This window comes from Rhincodon typus, chromosome 12 (assembly GCF_021869965.1).
Source record: "Rhincodon typus isolate 14 chromosome 12, sRhiTyp1.1, whole genome shotgun sequence".
NCBI lineage: Eukaryota > Metazoa > Chordata > Chondrichthyes > Orectolobiformes > Rhincodontidae > Rhincodon > Rhincodon typus.
In genome coordinates, this window is record NC_063343.1 from 3,672,055 (window position 1) to 3,695,467 (window position 23,413).

At 41.3% G+C, this 23,413-nt stretch overlaps 1 protein-coding gene and 1 pseudogene across 1 annotated transcript in view; one reads left to right on the plus strand and one right to left on the minus strand.

The window, feature by feature from the left end:
• LOC109938093 (transmembrane emp24 domain-containing protein 9-like) overlaps positions 1-6,527 on the plus strand; it is a 17,812-nt gene extending 11,285 nt beyond the window's left edge. Inside the window, exons 4-5 of the mRNA XM_020536554.2 lie at positions 1,607-1,753; positions 2,582-6,527. Coding sequence (XP_020392143.1) covers positions 1,607-1,753; positions 2,582-2,731 — 297 coding nt within the window. The 3' untranslated portion in view covers positions 2,732-6,527. The remainder of the gene's footprint in view (positions 1-1,606; positions 1,754-2,581) is intronic.
• Positions 6,528-8,504: 1,977 nt separating this feature from the next.
• Positions 8,505-23,413, minus strand: part of LOC109920766 — a 31,530-nt pseudogene continuing 16,621 nt past the window's right edge.

Genomic DNA, 23,413 nt, shown 5'->3' on the forward strand with positions numbered 1-23,413 from the left:
GCTCCTCGGATACTGTCTGACCTGCTGTGCTTTTCCAGCTTGACGTCTATTGACTCTGGCTTCCAGCATCTACAGTCCTTACTGTCTCCACGTCACCATAAATCTGTTGTTGATTGTCAGGAAAACCCACCTGGTTCACTAATGTTCTTTAGAGACATAACATTCCTTCCTTTAGGGAAGGAAGCTGCCATCCTAACCTAGTCTGAATTACACGTGACTCCAAACTCTCAGCAATGTGGTTGACCCTTAACTGCCCTCTGGGCAATTGGAAAGGGTAATAAATGCTGGCCTAACCATCGATACCCTCACCCTGTGAATGAATGAAAAAGAAAATGTCATCCAATCCCATTAACCAAGTTCATGTTCTAATAATTTCTCGGGTAAGCAATTTTCTCCTGTATTCCCAAATGGGTTTATTAGTGATTACCTTACATTATGGCACTTAGTTTTGGAATCCCTTACAAGTGGAACCAACCTTTCTGCGACTACTGGATTAAACCAAATTACAATTTTCAGCATTTTTTAGACCACCTCTTGGGTTTTTATAGAGAAAAGAGCCTCAGCCTGTTTAGTCTTTCATGACAGTTATAACCTCTCAGTTTTAGTATCCCTGAAACTACCTTTTTCACCTGCATTTTTATAACATGAAGTCCAGATCTATACACATTATTGAGTTTGGTTTTGCTAAGGTTCTTTAGTATAACTTTCTCCTTGTAAGTAAATTCTACTTATTTTTCCTCTTTGTCCTTTAATGAATAAGATTCGTTCTGATTTTAATGTAGTTATGGGGAAAGAATGTTAGTGAATTTCATTGCTTTCCTTTTTGTTGAAATGAATTCAGTGCATACTTTAATCATATCAAAGATCCAACAAATATATTAGTGTTAACTTTAATTTTAGTTCTGCATCATTCACCTCATCCTCACTATTTGGATTTCCTGAAGTGTGCTGGGAGTGATAACATGATATTACTTTAGATACGTTACCTATTACATTCAAAAGTCTTATACAGTGGGGATAAAGGGGCTGTTGAACCCTTGAGCTATGAAAATATGGAAGTATTTTGCTGACCATATTTGATTGCCAGATAAGCTAATTTGAAACATTATCTAACAGCTCCATGCTTCCTGTAATTCACAACCACAATTTAGCTAGCTCTTAAGAAAAAATTAAAGTTCTTTGATTTAAGATGTTTGCCCAAGGTATGAAATGTTTCTTATGGGTTTGTTTTTAGTTTGAAGTGAGAGGAGAAAGTAAAAGGAAAATTATCAGGCTGATGATCTTAAATGAATCTGGATTTGTTTGACCTGAACTTGACATTCATATTGAATATTTCTACGTTCTTTTCTTTTTTGTAATATTTCAGCTGTAGGTTTAAGAGCCAGTCCTTTCTTTTGCCAGTGTGACTCTAACCTTGTTGCAGACTCCTTTCTAATCCCAATCCATTGTTTACTAGTATTAATTAAAGGAGCATTGAAATGTAGCCTTATGGTCCTGTCTGAATACCTTTATTTTAATGATGTTAACTCATATAGATCAGGATGCTCCCTGATTTAGTTGAGCATCTAAGTTATTGTGCACTGGGTAATGAATTTTCTACCTGCAGCGGGTTCACTTGGACATCCAGGTTGGTGAACATGCCAATGATTATGTTGAGATCGCAGCAAAGGACAAGCTGTCAGAGCTCCAACTCCGTGTCAGGCAACTCATTGAACAGGTGGAACAAATCCAGAAAGAGCAGAACTACCAGCGGGTAAGTGAGGATAGAGGAAAGGATATCTAGGGTTCACCTGTTTGTGTAGGTGGGATAAATGAGTTGGGGGGAATATAATTACTGGAGGGAAGGATGGGACTGACCAAAATAGAAAGTGAGGGAATTACTGTAAGTAAAGGGGATGGAAACTTAAATGCTAATAAATAAGAAACCAAGCACATGTATGTGGGTTAGATGCAGCAGTAAAACTAGTCAAAAAAGTCATTTCAATAAGTTTAGCTTAGTACTACATGTGTACTTTTTGAAATTGTTGATATGGGGCTCAGAAACGTCCAGTTACTGTTAATTGCTATTGATTAGCAAAGAATCCCTATAGTGTGGAAGCAGGCCATTTGGCCCATCAAGTCCATACAGACCCTCCAAAGAGCAACCCACCCAGACCCCCCCCCCCACCCTGACCCTGTCCCTGTAACCCTGCATTTCCCATGGCTAACGCACCTAGCCTACACATCCCTGGACACAGCAATTTAGCATGGCCAATCCCCCTAACCTGCGCGTCTTTGGACTGTGTGAGGGAACCGGAGCACCTGGAGGGGGCCCGCACAGACACGAGAATGTGTAAACTCCACACAGTGTTGCTTGAGAGTGGAATCAAACCTGGGCTCCTGGTGCTGTGAGGCAGCAGTGCTAACCAGTGAGCCACCAGTGTGCCGCTTTGTTTAACAAAATATTTAACGAAAACAGAAAACTCAGCAGGTTTGGCAGGGTCTGTGGAGAGACAGCAGAGCAAGTTGTTTATGTAGTGTGGTGAAATGTAATGACTACTGCAAGAGATATGGATATCCTAAATGTTTTTTTCTGTTCCAGTATCGTGAGGAGCGTTTCCGGGTGACTAGTGAGAGCACTAACCAGCGAGTCCTATGGTGGTCCATCGTGCAAACACTGATCCTCATTCTGACTGGGATCTGGCAGATGAGGCATCTGAAAAGCTTCTTTGAGGCCAAGAAACTGGTATAGGCCATGATCACGATGACCTGTGCTTGATTGGTTTAAATACAGAGAAGGCTGACTAGCCAAAAGCACATTTTCAATTACACAGTTCAAGCCCTGGCTCATCGGATTTCATCCAGTTTCATCCCCCCTACCCAACTTCCATGATATGCAGTGCTTCCTACAAAACAGTGGCTGTAAAGTGCTTTGGGGTATCCTGAGATTTTGAAATATGCTATATGAATGCAAAGTTTTCTTTCCAAATGGAGTTTATCAAGCAATGGATAATGTATTTGCTAGGTGTGTTTCTGGAAAGGTGCCTTCACTGATAAAAAGGCAACTCTTTCCAAATTGAGTTGACTGCTTTGTTGCCTCTTTTACCCCAGTATCTTGTTAAGCCATTGTCAATCAGTTTTCTTTTCATCACACCAAAGCTCTGAATGCTTCAGTAATAGTATTCAAAGTGGAGTTAGGCAGTATTTAAGTGTGCTAAAGTCTGTATTCCATGCCCAATCTATGGTTGAGCTGTTTAAACATCCATTGGCTAATCTTAACATTTTTGAAACTAAGTACCAAACAATGTCCTGTGAACTTGTTTCTAAGACTTAATTAGTCCAGCTTTTGTGTGACATTTTTCATTTGAGCCATCCTTAAAAATTGTGCAGGGCAGCCTCGACATGGCCAGATGTGGTCATGGAAGTATGAGTAATGCTTTACTTAGTCGTTAAGGAAAGGCTAAGCAAGAGTTAATTATTTCTAAATCTCTGGTTGTTATTGAATGACTCTTCAGAGCAAGTAAGTACTCTGATTTTCTTGTAATGTTCTCAGCACTATAATTTATTGACCTCCATTTGTTTTTGTGATTGGAAGCATTGGTTTTGGTCATATCAGTCATTGCAGGTGAAGGATGTAGGAGCCACTGTTTACATGTTTCTGTAGGGTTTGGGGCAGGGTGGTGTCCTGTTTCGATTCTTTTAGAAAAAGGTTGATGTTCCATTTAGGCAGCTGCTCTTGATCCTGATTGTTTGGAGGCAGCTGTAAATACTTGTACCATGACACTGCTGAGTATCTGTGATTTGAATGGCGCATTGGCAGGAGTAGAAACCAGACGTGGTGATCTCAATCTGACTGCATTCAAATTTGTTACTATTTTAAAGTTTTGAACTTTGCTGCTTTTTTTGGATGGATAGAGGTTGGGTGGAAATTTAATTACATCGATCAGGGCTTCTTTTTCTCTATCTCTTTCTTTATTTTTATTAGGGTAGGAAAATGAGTGTGGCCGTTGCTGTGTTCTACTGTTGGTGACAGTACTGTTTGAGCTTGACCCCATTGGGTTGCATTCACCAAGTTTTGCAGTTTAAGAAACTGCAGTGATGTCAGAGTCTAGGTCTGTTCATATTAATCCAGTAGACCAAAGTACTACTAATGATGTAGGACATCCTTCTGAGTTTGACAGTTATACACTTTAGGACATCTCGGCATTGAACTGCTGGAAGGGGAAGCCAAGTTGATTGCATTATTCAGATATCCAGCCTTGCTGGTTTGGTCATCGATATTGGAAGTTTAGACCTTCATGATCCATTGCTGCCAGCAACTTGGTAACTTGATGGCGGGTTGTTCAAGGCAGAAGTATGGCTTTCCGCATACAAACTGCTCTAAGAGCTGAGGCCGTGGCCCCGTCTTCAACGGGCAGTTTCTTTACTTCATTCGCTGCTTCAAAACACATGCTGTGCTTGTTGTGTGATAAATCATGCTCATCTAATTACAGCCGACTACTTTTGCTCTCTGTTTTTGATTGAACTGTTCCCCACTGTTTGAACCTTGTCATCAAGAGTACTGATGTTGGAAAAACTTGAATGATAAATAGGTGTGGTTTCTTCTCTTTCAAGGCAATGACTTATCACACATGACTTTCACTGCTTGGGAATCCCTCTTTCTGAAAAAATACCATTTAAGGCGGGCAAATTGATTGCTATAAATCCAGTCAACTGAGGCCTACTCAACTCTAGATTTTTATGACTCCTCTTGAGTTTCGATCTGTACCAATTCACATGCATTATTACTTCTACACTTCTCCAGTTCATGTTTTTAAGATTAACAGTCCTAGTTTTCTCAACGTGAGGCAGGAATCAGAGTTGTGTGCCATTGTGTGACAAAAAGGCTTCATTTCAGGTGTCTGGCTAAGTCTGAAAAAGTGATGGGTTTTCTGCTGACTTTGACCAAGCCATCTGATTGGAAAGTGGGTTCTTATGTTGCAGACTTTATGCTGACTAATTTCCCAGGGAAGATGCTTTTGTGCTTTGAGATTTCACATACATTCTTTTCTAAAGGAAATGTAGAGGAGCTGTCTGGATTGTGAAGTGCATACTCAAGGCAGTGTTACGCTAAAGGACAGGATATTATTGCTTTAATCCATTACTTGCACCACTGATATCTTTTACGTGAGAGATTTCCTTGAAAGTAGCAGCACACCTTTAGCAAAGTTCTGGGCACAGTGTATGCAAAGCTGAAGTGAATGGAGAGAGTGTGTGAGATGCTTGGAAACCATCAGTCTAACCGGTTGAGTATCTTAATTAGTCCATTTGAGAACATGGATGAAGACAGCTATATTGAAAATGGGTAATTGGTCTTGGATACCAAGGTGAAGACTTCTATATGTTGTATGAATGCCCCAGAACCAATTTGCTGATTTATATCAATGTTGAAAAAATAAATAGTGCCTCAATGTAAATTTCTGCCTGTTTTCTTCAAGTGAACATTTTCCATTCTTTTCTTCCATCTTCTTAGTTTCTTTTCTCTTTTGGAACTTGATGCATTTTATGTAGAGATTATGTTGCTTCATGAGATTTGTTTCCTTGTGTTTTGCAGTAACTGTCATGTACAAGTTCCTGGACCATTTTTCAAAAGTTCTCATTTTTGAAATAAACTATTTCCACCTTTTTTAAAAAGTTTCTTATTTCTCATGCTGGCAACCACCAAAATGGCATAATTTGCATTTCAGGAAACAAAATCTTTGGTTTAATGATTCTTTACATGTGGTAAATCAAAACTACATTGTAGCCCAGTGATTCCATGAAACTACTTTGTCAGTTGTTATTTTGTCACCCTCTGCATAAAAATGCTGAGATACTGAATCATACGAACCATGCACTGTAGATCAGATCTCTCATCATCATCGGGGAGTTCACTGACCTTAATTGGGATGTAGTGTGAGACTTTAGCACTTTTGGGCAAGGAAGTAAGGGTTAATGTGCAGGAGAGGAAAGAAAGAAATTTTACAAATTTTGACTTGGCCAGCAATTAATCCCTGCAGGTAGATGTTGAGACAGGATTTGGGTCAGCCTTAAACCCCTCAAGTATAAACAGCTTTCTAAGGCTTGCTGTCCTGATACATCCGTGAAAAAAGACTAATCTGTTGAGGTAGTGGGGAGCTTTGAGGGTTCGTGGATCCTTGGGGGGAGTGGTGGATAGAAAACTGGGAAGAATGAAAATCTGTGTCTGTCGAATTTAAAGTAATGAATTATTTGATGTCAATACAATGGAAGTGAACAATTTGGGTAGATGTGGGTAATGTTCTGCTTTCATTTGTTTGGCTGAGGGATTCTCTCTAACAGTCAGACCTAGGTGGACATGTGAAAATTGTCTGAATTTCTGGAGCTGACTGCACTTTGATTTAGACAGCTGTTCAGTGTTTAAATGGCAAAGTCCAAATTGCTGTACCTGATTGGTCTTTTTTTAAGAAAAAGAAATGGATTTGTAAATCATTTTTAAATTGATTTTATTTTTCACTTAAAAGGTTTAATAAATGTGTTCATATATCCATCCTTCATTGTCCTCTTTGTTCCTGTAGAGTCCAGTTTTTCCAATGTGCTCCAGAATGTTAGCTTATCAGAGCAGTTTAGAATGGTGGTCATAAAGTTAGTGCAAGATGCACCCCTTAACACCAACATTGTTCCCATCAGGAAGTGATCTTGGATGTTGCTGAGTCTTTTTATTTGTCATATGCTGGCAAAATACTTTTTCGTATTGCTATATGTGACTTTAAGTGCCGCGATTGGGCTGAAATTTAACTCTAGTTTCGGGGAAGAAGGTTAGTTGTCAGGTTTGGCGTGTATAAATCAGAACAATCTTAATGCATTTCCGTATGCTTGTATGACACGTACACACAATTTTAAATTTTAACATAAATCTCAATGTATGACCAGTGCTAACACTGGGACTGAAACTGGAATTGCTTTAGTTCCTCAGCACCTACTGCTCGATCTTGGAACCAAAAGAAAATCAGAACTATTGGGCAGGTTTTGTTCATTTTTTTGGAGCATAGACATCACTGTCAGGGCCATCCCTAATTTCTTCTCCCCCTTTACTTATTCCCACCCGCTCCCAACCACCACCACCAGTCTTGGTAGCTTTTCAGATACTTTGCAGGACAATTAAGAAGCAACAACGTGGGTCTGAGGTCACACACACATTGAATATGGATGGAAAGTCTCCTTTCCTAAAAGTGATTTGTTAACCAGACAGTATGTTACAATAGAGTAGTTCCATGATTATCAGTACTGATCACAGCTTATTAAGGATTTGTACTATTTACTGAATTCAATTCACAAACTGTGAAGGTGGGATTTGACTTCAGCCTGGAGCAATGGTTATCTTGCTGGACAAATTGCCCAGAGCAAAGTGGTTTTAACCTGGCAGTGCTCATAATGTGGCATTGGGGCTGTTGTGCCCCTCCCCCCCCTTACGTCTTTGAGAATCTTAACAGACGTGCTCTGCATAAAATTTGAGTAGTTAATGGCTCTCCATCTATTGATTATTTATTGGATTTGGGTGGAGTGGAGTTCACCTTTACCATGCTTGACAGTAACAAGTTGAAGAAAGGGTTTTGAAGGATATTCCAGTTTCAACATGCTTAAAAGAAAGCCTTTTAAATTAAACTGAAGTGTTTTGCTGAGGGAGCACGGGATATTCTCTTTGCTAATTGCCCACAAGCAAATAGCTAAAATTCAGGGACTTTGCCATATGTAAACAATGAGTTCCACTTTCACCCCTAGAACTTGAGTCGTTTTCCACTTATAAACTTACACATTGTTTGAGCCCCTACTTTTGATTAGTCTCTGCAATAATGTTAAATTGTCCATACAAATTTGCAAACCTTTAGTTGAAGACCTGCATCTCATTGCTTTTTTTCTTAAATCAGCATCTGAGAATGTTCTTCAAGCAAGATGCCAACTGGGATTGTGACTTTTGCAAAAGAGAAGGCTAGTGCTTAATTCTAGTTTAAATCACTGAGAAAATTGAGCCTGAATAGTCCAGTAATGTCCAGCAAAGTGATAGCTGAACATCTGGCTTAATATGGACTAAAATGGTTGATGTATACCATTGAATCAACAGCTTCCCTGAGAGAAACGTTTGCAAATTTGCAGGTAAGATTTAATATTATTGCTGAGAGTAATCAAGAGCGGTGGCTGAAACCATCAGTAGTTTCTTAAATGGAAAACAACTTGTGTTCTATTGTGCAAGTAGAACTCATTGTTTATAATGGAATCCCGCAGTTGTATCATTTGAGACGATAGTCTTCAATTTTTCAGTCTTAATGTTCAAGATGGACAAACTGCACTAAGGGGGCGCTTGTATCAGTACAGAATTTAAACCACTTAAGCAAGATTTTTGACCCCAAAGGTCTCAGCTTATATTCCATGCAGCCTTTATCCCACTATTTCACCAGTAAATCAACAGTAATATCTGATGCAATGATTTGTGTACTAGGAGGTAAAATTCCATATAAGTGAGGTTGCCGTCAGTTGGAAGGAAACAGGCTACATAACCGCACAGAAAGGCATAATAGCAAACACATTTCACTAATTATGGATGATCCCTCGGATTTGATACAACTTTTGTACCTTGAGTAATCAACATCTTTCATTGCACAAATGTGATCAGTACGGCACCTGTTGTCACATTCGCCCAAGTTGTAACTGACTGAATTATATTCGTAATATTTCTGCAGATAACTTTTGTCTTGGCTCAATTTATCCAGCACAGTTTGCATGGATTTAGCTGTTCCATCGCGCACTTGGAAGGCTTCTGTTAAGCAGTATTCTTTTTCCCAGTGTGGAGCCTGGGTATTGGCCAAAGTCAAATTCAAATAATAGGTCACCATGTCCTAAAATGGGAAAAAGCAGAGAAAGAGACAAATTAGTTGTCATTTCATTTTTGAGGTTTGAAAAAGTATGTTCCATTTGTAGCAGGAATGCTTCATAGCTGCTGTCGTGTGTCACTGTTTTCAGTGAAAGAATGATAAGCTGCTGGTTTCCATCCCTTTTCTGTGCCTACTTGACACTGCCATAGTAAGATTAAAATTACTTCAATAATGCTGAAGAAAGAAGCTTGCCATCTTGCACTCATTGGGACAGAGGTAAGCTTACCAAATTTCAAAAGTGTGAAAAGTTGAATGTTGACAGTTTGGCAATGCACGAATGGATATATGCAATGGTTCGTGGGAGGTAATGGCTGATTAATATTGTCACTAGACTAGTAATCCGGAGACCCAGGTAATCTTAGAGTCGTACAGCACAGAAACAGACCTTTCAGTCCAACCAGTCCACACCGACCATAATCCCAAACTAAATTGGTCCCACCTACCTGCATTTGGCCCATATACCTCCAAATCTTTCCTATTCATAAACTTATTCAAATGTCCTTTAAACATTGTAACTACCTGCATCCACCACTTCCTCTGGAAGTTCGTTCCACACACTCACCAGTCACTGTGTAAATAAAAATTGTCCCTCATCTTTTTTTTTAAATCTTTTCCCTCTCACCTTAAAACTATACCCCCTCATCTTGAAACCACTCCCCTCCCCCCCCACCCTAGAGAAAAGACACCTGTCATTCACCTTATCTATGCCCTTCACGATTTTATAAACTTCTATAAGCTTCCCCTCAACCTCCTGTGTTTCAGTGAAAGGAAGTCTGTCTATTCCAGCACCTTACAACTTAACCACCCCCCACCCAACCACCAATTCCTGGTAACATCCCAGTAAATCTTTCCTGAATACTCTCCAGCTTAATATAATAAGAACATTCTGTTCTGGGGATTCTGGTTTGAATCCTGCCAAGGCATATGGTGGCATTTGAACTCAATAAAAAATGTGGAATTAAGAGTCTAATGATGACCAGAAGGCTACTCTTGATTAGCAGGTAAAGCCTGGGAAGAAAATCTAGTGAAAACAACAAACGCTGGAGATCACAGCAGGTCAGGCAGCATCCATGGAGAGAAGGCAAGCTAACGTGTCAAGTCTAGATGACTCCATCAGAGTTGAAGAAAATCAAGTGTCTGGTTTACATGTGACTTCACAGCCACAGCAATGTGGTCGAATATTAACTGCCTCCTGGGCCATTAGAGATGTGCAATAAATGCTGGCCCAGCCAACAACTTGCACATCCTATGAGTGAGTTTAAAAATGTATTACCTTGGAGAAAACACCACAGAGCCTCAGAACGCCCCAAAGCGTGGTTCATTCTCAATGGCAGTGTCTTCCGCCATTGGCAGAAGCGTTTTCTTTGGCATCGTGGTGGGTCTGGCCCAGGATTCCAACACAGTTCGGGTCCTCGAGCCCAGAGCTTTGAAATGGGCTAGTTGAACTTTGTCTTAAATTCTGTTTTTTTTTGTAATTTCCCCTTTTCCTTTATTATGTTGCCATTGAAGGACTGTTATTCTCAACTTATTTATTTTTTCTAATCTATTACTGTAATTTTTTTGTACTTTTGAAGGTCTGCAATGCTAGACGTTTTATTTTTATAATTTTTTCCCCCCTCAGAATTTGTACTCCAGAAGCTGTACCTAAGTGCCTTTGTACCTAAGATGGCGCTGTAAGTGGCGACTTGTAAACTTTTCACTGTACTCATGTGAGCGCACGTAACAATAAAGCTAATTCAATTCAAGGTACAAAGAAGACTGGAAAAGTCATAGATGGTTCGATCGAGGAATATATGCATGTTTCTGTGACCGTTTACGTGAAACTAGGATGGTGTGTTGCCGCTCTGGTGGTAGGGTCAAGGACGTTGCTCAGGTGTGGGGGGGGGAGAGGAAATCCAGTTGCTATGTCCAAATTGAAATCAGCAACATAAGCAGAAATGAACCTGTAGTCAGGATTTTGGGAGCTAGGTAGAAAATCAGGATCTCAGCAGGACCTAAAAAGTACTGATCTCTGGTCTGCCCCTAGTGACATGCATAAATGAGCACAGAAATAATGGGATAAGATATGTAAATGTGCACTGAAAAGTTAGTGCTGGAAGGAGGGTCTTACATTTTTGTCACCTTGGGACTGGCTGTGGGGTGGTGGGGTCTGTACAGGCCAGATGATTGTCCCTGCACAGAGCCAGGGATGAGATCCTTGTGGGGCGTTTTGCTAATGGTACTGGAGAGGCTTTCAAATAACTCGGCAGGGATATGGGAACCCACAGACAATGTCAGAGATATGGCGGCTCAGCGGTTAGCACTAATGCCAGGGACCCGTGTTCGATTTCAGCCTTTGTCAACTGTCTCTGTGGAATTTGCACGTTCTCCCCGTGTCTCCATAGGTTTCCTCCCACAGTCCAAAGATGTGCAGGTTAGGTGGATTGGCCATGCTAGATTGATTGTAGTTTCCAGGGATGTGCAGGCTAGATGTAACAAGGTGTAGAGTTGGATGAACACAGCAGGCCGAGCAGGAAGGCTGACGTTTCAGGCCTCGACCCTTCTTCAGAAAATCTGAAGAAGTGTCTAGGCCCGAAACATCAGCCTTCCTGCTCCTCTGATGCTGCTTGGCCTGCTGTGTTCATCCAGCTCTACACCTTGTTATCTCCGATTCAACACCATCTGCAGTTCCTACTATCTCTGCAGGCTAGATGTGTTAGCCATGGGTTGCAGGAATAAGGTAGGGGGGGTGGATCTGGTTGGGAGCCTTTTTGGAGGGTTGGTGTGGACTTGATGGGCCAAATGGCCTATTTACACAGTGTAGGGATTCTTTAGACGAATACCAAGGTGGGTAAGTACTGGGAGAGATAATTAGCTGTAGAGATGTAAATTAAGATTGTTGTGTACATATGTAAATGCATGGATTGTGGTAAATAAGACTGGTTGGTTGCAGGTACAGATTGCTAAGTGGAAATACGATGTGGCCAAAACTCAGACATGGCTCAAAGAAGGGCAGGACTGGGTGTTAAATATTCCAAAATACAAGGTGTCCAGCAAAGATAGAAAAGGATGAAAGTGGGGAGGGGTGGTGGTGTTAATTAATGAGCATTGCAGTAATGGAGAAAGGGAGTCCCAGAAGGGTTAAGGATAGAAGTATTTGGCTGGAAATAAGGAACAAGGGTGCTAGATGTATTCTGTAGGTCAATAACTTGTAGGAAGGATGCAGAGGAACAAATTTGAAAAATTGCAAAAGTTAGAGTAGTTATGGAGGACTTTAATTATCTGAATTTGACTGGGACAGTCGTAAAGAACAGAGAGAGGCAAGAATTTTCCACCAGAAGGTGACTTGCCTCCACGTTTTCAGAGACAGTTGGGGATGGGCATCAAACATTGATATAGCCAGTGACACCCACATCCATTTAGGAATAAAACCATAGGAATAAAAGCTTTTTGTGTCCTTAGAGCAGTAAAACAGTGCCTAAAGATACCCAAGGCTTACAGGTTTGTACAAGTTAGTAAGTTATTGTGAATTTGGGTAGAGTACTTATGGATTGGAACGCAGGAAGTTAGAATTTGGTGTTTGTAAAATGCGAGGGGCAGGGAGAAAGCATTGCACGGTCCCTTTAAAAGATCACGTGCTTTTTCTGTGCTTGGAGATTTAAAATGGATGTCTGTGAGCAGCAGCCTGAAAGTTTGCAAGTACACAGACAGCACCCGAATTGAAATGTTTGTATCAAAAGGCCGTACAGCTAGCAGGCCCAGAAGCAGTTCCTTTTTTAACCAAGACAACAGGCTTTTGAATTGAGCCAATCAATTTAAACCAGGTGATTAGATACCAAAAGCAGATTAAATTTAAGTGATGGTTTTGACAACGTAGGACCAATCCTATTGTAAGAAACATTGGTATGTCATCAAGGGTATAAAAAAAGGGGGCAGTTGGATAAAGACCCTAGAGCTAGCTGCCATCTGCCAGAGCTAATGGCCCTCAGCTCTCAAGAGAGAATCGCTGGTTCTCACAGTCTCCTCTATGTCTTAGAGAAAGCACAACTAGTTAACATTCCTGACAGAAGAAAAGATGGAGAAGGCACAGAACATTGCGGAAGGCACATAACCTGGCTGCAATTTTGAGAGACTAATTTTTTTTTAATGAGTGGGACTTCTATTTATTGGAACAGCATACCATTAGAGTCTTGCTATATTCAGGATTAGTAGTTAGAAGGGATTTATTTGGTTTGTTAATAGTTTAGTTAATCACTGTTAGATAAATAAATTGTTATATGCTGATTTTAAAGTGACTGTCAGGGATTTATTTTACTTAACCACTAGAAGTTGCTAAAAGGCAGGTTACACCACTTTTCACACTCCTTGTACAGATTATAGGGTGAGGTGCTTCTCTTTGGATGTTTTGGTTTTAGTTCACATGGGGTGGGGGTCAACCTCCGCTTTATAACAAAGTGCTACTCAATAGTACAGTAGGGCCCAGTGACTGTTTTCAAAATTTCTTTTGGTAGACATTAGCTGCATGTAAGCAGCAATATTATGCTGAATTTAGAGGAATCTGCCTCCTAACCAGAACATACCCACCCACATTAAAATTCTCACAGGACGATGATCATGCTTTAATGCCAACCTAATGTGAGGTACCAAGCCAGGTCCAAACAGCGAAATGCCATCTTAGAAGAACAAAAAGGATGTAACTTGGAAAATAGCAATTATGGGGAAGGAATTTTTTGTTGTAGGGTTCAGCTGTTCGTAAAACAGGAGAAGTAGCCACTGTGTTACCAGAATTCTTTTGAACTATCAAAGTCATGGCAGGAGATGAGGGGAGCGCTCTCTTGTGCATACATTCCAGGCAGAGGTGAGGAGAAGGTTTGAGGTGGAATATGTAGGTAAATATTTCCAGACAACATTGTTTCAAAGAACATAGAGGTTACATCTGCTGAGGTGGCCAGTGTTGCATGTTTGAAATTCTTACCAAGCTCTGCAAAGTGTCTACATTGTATTCAAAGAGTCGAATCGCTGGGTTTTGTGAGCCGTCCTGTAGGCCAGCTAACGTGGTTTTCCAAGGAGTTATTGCGGGAGCAATAAACATGGCACTGATAGGAGAATCTAGAATGAAATACTTCTGTCATCTTTTAGTTCTAATGCCAATTGTCAATTTCACTCAAATTATATTTAAGGTGTAGAGCATCAATGGGGAGAATAAGGAGGCAATAGACAAACACAACATTTTTTTAAAAAAAGCAGCAAAATGGCTTGGGACTTCAAAGCATCAGAGGTAGGGAGGTGTTGAAATAACGGTGGCTTAGTGGTTAACACTGCTGCCTTAGAGCGCTAGGGACCCAGGCTCGAAACCAGCCTCGGGTGACTGCGTGGAGTTTGCACATTCTCCCCGTATCTACGTGGAGATTCCGCTGGGTGCTCCAGTTTCCTCCCACATTCCAAGGATGTGCAGGTTAGGGTGGACTGGCCATGCTAAACTGCCCCCATAGTGTCCAGGGATGTGTAGGTTAAATGGATTAGCCGTGGGAAATGTGGGGTTATAGGGTTCTGAGGAAGGGTCACTGGACCCAAAATGTTAACTCTGATTTTCTCTTCACAGACGCTGACAGACCTGCTGAGCTTTTCCAGCAACTTCTGTTTTTGTTCCTGATTTACAGCATCCACAGTTCTTTTGGTTTTTATTGCAGGGTTACAGGGATTAGGGGTGATGGCAAGGCTGGATGGGATGCACTAGACCCTAATTATTTATTATTTTAAAGGCAAATGTAATTTGCTGTGTTCCAGATGCAATGTGACTGGTCAAACCACTCGACATTAAGCAAAACTCAATTTATTTAAATACGGTAGTTAAAATACAACCAAAGAAACCAGGAATTTAGAATAATTTGATTCTGTTGCAAAACTTAACAGAATAATAGGTACAACAACTATTATTAATTAACTGTTCCAATATAGTAACATCCCATAAACACAGCCCGTGGTAAAGAGGCAAATTCAGAAAAATAGATTTTTCTCACAGGGTAACCCAGCAGAGAGAAATCCCAGCTTCTAGCTATAACCAAGAGAGGGAAAAGATAGCTTCTACTCCTTAAGACTTCAACAGCAACTGCTTAAAGCTAACTGTAAAAGCTAAAATAAAAACTAGAAATCCTGGTCTGTGAGAGCTGCTACACCCAGCCAGGCTGCTTCTATTGTTCCAACTTAAAAAAAAAAACCAAGGTCTTACAAGCTGGATACTTTACTGGTTTTTCAAGTAGACAGCTTGGTATCTCTGTCTTAAAACCTCTCTTTAAATTAAAAACAGGATTAAGTACACCTCTTAAAGCCACAGCATCATCACAAGCCTACATTTTATAAATCAGGAATAGTGCATTAAAGCATGGAGGTAAAGCTAATACAATAGCCTACAGTTACAATTTCTGTCTTCACCTACACACTTCAACTTTAGGAAAGAGGTGAAATACATGATTAAGATGCAGAATGATGACTAAGTAGATTTTCTCTTTGACCCTGTTGAGGACTTTCTTACTTCTCCTGATCTAAAGATGATGCAGAGATAATTATGCCAAGGATATTGGTACTCTATGTGCAACTTGAGCTTCACAGATGGTATAAACTGGAGATCGTTTACAACAATTTTCACTGCTGTCGAAATTATAGAATCCCTGCAGTTGTGGGAGCAGGTCCTTTGGTCCACCAAGTCCACAATGACTCTCTGAAGTTCCACCCTGAACAATCGTATCCCTGTTACCCTGCATTTCCCATGGCTAACCCACCCAGCCTGCATACTATAAACACTATGGACAATTTAGCACATCTTTGGACAGTGGGAGGAAACGGAGCACCCAGAGGAAACCCACGCAGACACGGGGAGAACACGCTTGATCCACGTAGACAGTCACCCAAGGGTTGAATCAAACCCAGGTCCCAGGTGCTACGAGGCAGTAGTGCTAACCACTGAGCCACCATGCTGCCCAAACCATCTCTTCTTTATCTGGTAGACCTTTGAAGCAACGGGGACACTTGCCACGGAGAACAGCTCATGACAAGAGCCTGCATTGGGATTCTATTAATGTGGGGAGATTAAATCAACAAGGCAGAACTGCAGATGCTGGAAACCTGAAACACAAACAGAGAGGGCAGGAGAAACAGCAGGTCTGGCAACATCTGTAAAGAGAAAGCAGTTAACATTTTGAATCCAGTGACCCTTCGTCAGAACTGAAGATAACCGGGAAAGGGTGCTATTAATGCTCATACAGGATAGAGTTGGGGGACTAGGGGTGTGAGAACAGAATTCACGGAAACAGTGCCCAGAGAGAGAGAAGGAAAGAAAAGGGTAGGCCAACAAAGAGATTGCTGATGATAAGCTGGGAGAAAGATAATAGCTGGATGGGGTGTACAAAGAGGAATTTAAATGTTTAAAAATGGGTTCGCTGTGCTGAGGGCAGCCCATACAGGACAGGACCTAGCGGTATAGGGGAAGTGTACGAACATAGTCTGAAATCATTAAACTCGAGTCATGAATGTTGCTGAAGTAGAAGATGTGATGTTGTTCCTCCAGTTTGCATTTTGCCTGACTGGGAGAGGCAACTGTGCCACTGTTGCTGCTGTACATAGGGTTTGACTGACCAGGAGAATTATCCGCTTCCTACTACCTACAATAGGCAGATTGGAGCAATTTGAAAGTTGTTCATTATTGCTGTATATAGCCATGGGGAATGAAACGCTGAATGTCACAGTGATGGAGCATCTTGGAAGCAGCATTCACTAGTATCAGAAAGTTCAGGCTACTGACAAAGAATAACGTGGAGCAATCCAATGTGGAAGTAATTAATAGGAGCAGGGCTAATTTCAGTGAATCGAGGAGGGACGTTGTATGGGAAAACTGGAGGCAGAGACTAGCAGGCAGCAGTGTAATGTAGCAATGGATGACCTTGAACAAGGTGGTGGGGTTTCTGTTATTCTTGGTACATCGCCACATGGGGGAGAGGAAAGTCAACAAAAGCAGGCGCTCCCTGGGTGAAGAAGCTGGAGAGTTGGATTAAACAGCTGTACAATGGTTTCAAGCTGAATAAAAAAACGAGTCAGGCTGAACGTAAATATAGAGGAGTGGAAAAAGTAAAGAAGGACGGAGTAGACAGCGAGAGACTGTGTTGCTGCTTAACATAAAAGGAAATCTATCAATCTTCTAATGGTATAGACATAGTGAAAGATTATCAGAGAAGAAAGGGATTGATTAGGGACTGAAATGTAGGTGGAAGCAGGTGTGATCTATGTATACAATTAATACTTTAGATCCAGTACACCATGGAATAAGATTTATAAACATAGTAAAGTAAATAGTAAAGAGTATTACTAGAATACTAGATGAGATAAAAATCAAGAAAGAAGTTCTATAAAGCCTGACAGTGCTGTGGTGGGTAAGACCCATCAACTGCATGTTAAAAAATCCAGAATGTAGGACGAAGAGGTTGCTGTTCAAAAAGGTCGGCTCAGATTTGACAAGACAATTGGCCTCTTTCTGTGTTGCACTGTTCTATACTTCTAAGAATAAAAGTAAATTAAACTTCTGTGGCCCCATGACAGTGTTGCAATGAATTGGGTTTGAAATGTTAACTCTGTTTCTCTCTCCAAAGATGCTGGTGGACCTACTGAGTTTCTTCAGCATTTTGTATTATTTACTTCTGAGAACTTGCATTTATATGTTTAATGTCACCTCGATCGAGTCATTAATGTTGTAAAGATGGTCAAAAGTGTTTCAGAGGAGCATGGCTAGGTAGAAATTGACCCCAACCCAAGAAGGAAACATTAGGAGAGGTGACTAAAATTTGGTATAAGGGGTAGGTTTTCAGTAGCATCTTGATGGAGGACAACAAGATAGAGATGCAGATACACTTAGGGAGTGAAGCCTAAAGCTTCAGCACAATATTCACTAAAGAGGATCAGCCTAAATTCTGTGCTTGAGTCTTGGTGAGGGAGTTCTAATCTAAAATAAGGGGCAGCTAACTGAGCAGAGCTGATACACATGAATCAAAAGTAAACCATCAAAGAAAACAAATTAGTTTTGAAAAGTCGAAACTGTTCTCTCTTTTTAAGTTGAAGACGAAATGGTAATGAAGACTAAATGGCGAGACTGAGGTAGTGTCTCCTTTGCCTCATAGAATCCCTACAGCATGGAAGCAGGCTGTTCAGCCCATCAAGTCCACATTGACCTTCCAAAGATCATCTCACCCACATCACCCCCCCCCCCCCCATCCCTGTAACCCTGCATTGCCCATGGCTAACTTGCACATCTTTTGGCTTTGGGAGGAAACCGGACCACCCAGAGGAAACCCACACAGATATGGGGAGAATGTGCAAACTCCACACAGACAGTGACCCGAGGACGGTATTAAACCCAGGACCCTGATGCTATGATGCTAACCACTGAGCCACCATGCCAGCCCAAAGTCTTGCCAGTCTCAAACTGAACTTGAGCATGACCACAATCAAAACAATTTTGTTTTATTCACACAAAATAAATTGCTGGGTGAAATATACTGTCAGCAAAACTGGCTGTGCAGTTGTTTGCTTTGACTATTCTATGCAGACTATATTAATACTGATGGTGGTGCAATCACTCTTCATTACCTCACCCATATGTTCACTTAATCTATTGGCCTAAGTTAGTGAGTGTAGTCAGAATAGTTTGTCATAAGGAGCTTGATAAATTTGTTTTAATTTAAAAGAAAACAGCTCTACCCGTTTTCCCCATAACCCCAATAGGGGTAGCATGGTGGTTAGCACTGCGGCCTCACAGCAGCAGGGACCTGGGTCCAGTTCTACCTATTGGGTGACTGTCTGCATGGAGTTTGCATGTTCTCTCTGTGTCTGCATGGCTTTCCTTCCACAGTCCAAAGATGTACAGGTTAGGTTAGATTGGCCATGCTAAACTGCCCATTGTGTCCAGGGATGTGTAGGCCAGGAGGATTAGCTATGGTAAATGCAAGGTTACAGAGAGAGGGTGGGGGAGTGGTTCTGGGTTGGTTGCTCTTTGGAGGATTGGTGTTGGGATGAATGGCCTGCTTTCAAACTGTAGGGATTCTATGACCCAAACTGTTTTTGGTGCTTAGTAGCTGGATATAAGAATGAGGCAGGTGCTGCTTTCAATTCCCATCATTGCTGATCTCAGTCAGGATGCTGCATTGAATCTCAGTGTCCTCTGGACTGGGAAGGGAGAGGAAATTAGGCTGTTGTGGTCGAAAGCTATTGTGTAAAAGCTGGTGTCTATCCTCCACAGGTGAGGGTCCTGCCTAGGCCTGAGCCAAGTGAAATAGTTTTTGTAGCCCAATTCAGATTCTGACTGAATGTGTAAGTACGTTCAGAATTAGCTGCAGTTATTATTGTCAAGTTATCTTCTTCCTTTGTCATTTCAGTTATGATTAGAGGTTGTGCAGGACATTGGTGAGGCCTCTTCTGGAATATTGTGTCCAGTTCTGGTCACCGAGTTATAGGAAGGGTATTATTAAGCTGGAGAGGGTTCAGAAGAGATTTACCAGGATGTTGCCAGGTATGGAGGGTTTGAGTTATAAGGAAAGGCTGGATAGGCTGGGACTTCTTTCACTGGAAAGTAGGAGGTTGAGAGGCGAGCTTATAGAAGTTTATGAAATAATGAGGTCTATAGATAAAGTTAGTTGTCTTTTCCCTAGAATGGGGGATTTCAAGACCAGGAGGCATATTTTTAAGGTGAGAGGACAAAAAGACATTTTTTACACAGAGGGCGGTTCATGTGTGGAATGAACTTCCTGAGGAAGTGGTGGGTATGGGTACAGTTACAACGTTTAAAAGACATTTGGATAAGTACGTGAATGGAAAATGTTTGAAGGGATATGGGCCAGGACCAGGCAGATGGAACTAGTTTAATTTGGGAACATGCTCAGCATGGACTGGTTGGACCGAAGAGTCTGTTTCCGTGCTGTATGACTCTATCCAAGGATTGGTTGAGGAAGTTCATCTATGTTTTGATGTGGCACATCACAATGGCTACTCCATAAATGTGATATTATAAGCTTCAGAACTTTGGTAACCATTCATGGATTGAAAGAATCAACAAAACTAAACTGTCACACAGAAAGAAGCAGCAATACTGCTTGGAATAAACTATGAAGGGATAAGGACAAACTTATACAGGAATTGAAAGCAATTAGCTATGAATGGAAAAAAAGGGAGTCAAATGAACAGAACTGTTTTGCTATGTGCTTGATAACTGGTTGCTTTATGCCATAAAAATAACTGATTGTCCTGCAGAAGAATTTAAGGAGTTAATCATAGGAAAACGCTGTCATCAAGCAGACAGTTAAGGCCAAATGTAACAAGGAACAAAGAAGTTACTCCTGATAAGGAGGCAAACTGCAGACTTGCAATAATTTGGATGAAAGAATCTAAAGAATCATCAATAATATCACATTGTGGAGCTGAGCGATGAAAATCTGTATCAGATCGAACAGCAGAAGTCTTCATTAGGAGAACTTTGAAGAAGAACGCCGCACGAGGACTGAACCCTGGACACATTCAGAGACAGACGCTGTTGGTGGGATCATAGCTAAATTCCGTCATTAATCGGCTACTAACCAAGTTGGGTTGTGAGGGCTTAACCTGTTCACCTGAGGGGTCTTATTTTGGTTGCTACATGCAATAAGGTTTAAATCATTGTTTCATTGCGTGATTGCCTGTGAGATTTCTTAATAAGTAGGTGAATTAAAGGGAACTTGTAGTGATTTACCCACAGGAATGGAGTGATTTTGCAAGGAGTTTGGCAGTCAGGACTGTGAGAGACGGGCCGCTCTGGAGAGAGAACAGGTTCGAGGGGCTGAATGGCCCACTTCTGCTCCTGATTATGTTTTCTTCAACCACCTCATTATATGGCTCAAGAAGTGTAGAAGGTCATAGGACAACCGAATGCAACTCTACAATACAGGGAATGAAAAATAACCGCTGATACTTTGTATGTGACACTGAACCAGAATGGGACTGTCTAAAGTAAGAAAGCCTGCATTTTATTTCCAGAGTGGAGGAACTGGAAAGTTGGGAAGATCAGCCTGAAGACATCAGAGCTGTATTTTCACAACTGTGCACAAGATTGGAAAAGCTGAAGACAGTGTGCACAACACATGCTTGTTTGCGCCCAGTAAAGTTCTTCATCCACTCTTACCAAATGTAAAGAAATTTACAACACATTTGGATAGGGTACATGGATATGGGCCAAATGCAGGCAAGGGGGGAGCTCGTGTTAGCTTGGCACGGACTGGTTCCTTTATTCATTCACAGGATGAGGGCATTGCTGGCTAGACAGCAATTATTGCCCAGAGGGCAGTTCAGAGTCAACCATATTGCTGTGGGTCTGGAGCCACATGTCGGCCAGACCAGGGTAAGGATGGTAGTTTCCTTCCCTAAAGAACATTAGTGAACCAGATGGGCTCCCCCCCCATCCCCATAACAATGGATTCACAGTGATCATGAGATTCTTAATTCCAGATATTTATTGAATTCAAATTCCACCATCTGCTGTAGTGGGATTTGAACCCAGGTCCCCAGAACATTATCTGGGTCTCTGGATTAACAGTCCAGTGATAATACCACCAGGCCATCGCCACCCCATGCCAAAGGGTCTGTTTCCATGTTGTATGACTCTATGACTCTAATTGCAAAGTCAATCCAGCTAGGTTCTGATTGAGCATTTTAGGGGAAACCTCAAGGTCACTTCAGAGCAGTTTTCATCAAATGTGTAATTAAACAGACAAATGGAAAATAATCACTGACAACTGTAACATACTGCAAAGTGTGAGGGGATGAGACATGTGATATCACTGCCCAGTTAGTAGAACAGGATTTGTCTTTGCTGGGTCTCACAGAGCAACAAAAACTATCTCAGAAGGTGTGCCTTTCCACACACTTCCACCCACACCCCATATTCAGACCAAAATACAAATGCGATTGTAGAAGGGTGAGAGTAAATCTGAACAGTGATATCCAGGAAGGAAAATGTCAGCAATTCGGTTGGATCAGAGGTGAGAAGAGAGCTGTTCTAGAGAGGACAAATGAAAGGCAGTAGAAAGATGGACAACCTTAGCTTAGTTGGAAGTTGGTTGTTACAGATTAGAAGCAAATGTATTACAGTGGATGTTTGATGATGGCTGAAGACAAATGAATGTGGACTACCTTTGGCAACAGAAGCTACAAGCAGCAACAGCAGCGAAAGTTGTAAACTTATCGCGTTTATTGTCCAGATAATGTGACGGATAATTAGAAAAATGATGGCAAGTTGTCTTTCAGGGACAGGGCAGCTGAGGATAAGCATGCAGAGATTATGCTTGGAAGTTATTATTCTGTCTATGATGGTTTAATACATTGTTCAGACCAAACCTAGAGCATTGGGTTTCGTTATTGTCTCTGTTTTACATTAAGAACATCGAATGTACTGGAAAGGGTGTAGGAATGCTCTGGGAAAACCTGAAACAGTAAGGGGAAGAGTCAAAGGAAAACTGGGATACGTTTTCCACGTACAGACTATGAACCTCAATATATAAATATATAAAATATTAACACTTATAAGGATAATATGTAGGGTGACGTTTGCCAAAGTAAGGCCAGTAAATTCAGTGTCTATCGAATAGTGCAGATCAAGTGAAACCCAAAGCATTCCTAAAGTGTTCAATTCTGCCTGTTATAGGAAAGATGTTGTTAAACTTGAAAGGGTTCAGAAAAAGTTCGCAAGCATTTTGCCTGGGTTGGAGGGTTTGAGCTACAGGGAGAGGCTGAATAGGTCAACACTGCTCTCTCTCCACAGACTTGCTGAGTTTTCCCAACTATTTCTGCTTTTGTTTCTGATTTCCAGCATCTGCAGTTCATTGGGTTTTCATGCTTGGGTCTTTATTCCAGTCCGTCCTAATGAAGACCAAGCCTTCAATCTCTGTATTATCCAAGCATCCAACCTGAAAGATGCTTGAGATTATTCTTAACTGTCATCCTGGCGCCAAAGGAAAAATCAGGCAATGTGCTTTAATGACTACCGCTCCGTGGCTCTGACATCGGTCATTATGAAGTGCTTCGAGAGGTTAATAATGGCTCACATCAACTCCAGCCTCCCAGGTTCCCTTGATCCACTACAATTTGTCTACCATTGCCATAGATCTGTGGCAGATGCCATCTCCCTGGCCCTACACTCATCTCTGGAACATCTGGATAACAAGGACACCTACGTCAGGCTCCAGTGTATTGACTTTTATTGATTATTGATCTATTTATCCATCTTCAACACCACAATTCCAACAAAACCCATCTCCAAAATCCAAGATCTAGGACTCCGCTCCCCCCTCTGCAACTGGATCCTTGGCTTCCTGACCCACAGACCGCAATCAGTGAGGATCGGCAACAACACCTCCTCCTCAATAATCCTCAACATCACTGCCCTGCAAAGCTGTGTACGCCACCCTTTACTATGCTCCTTATACACTCACAACTGTGTGGCTAAATTCAGCTCTGACGCC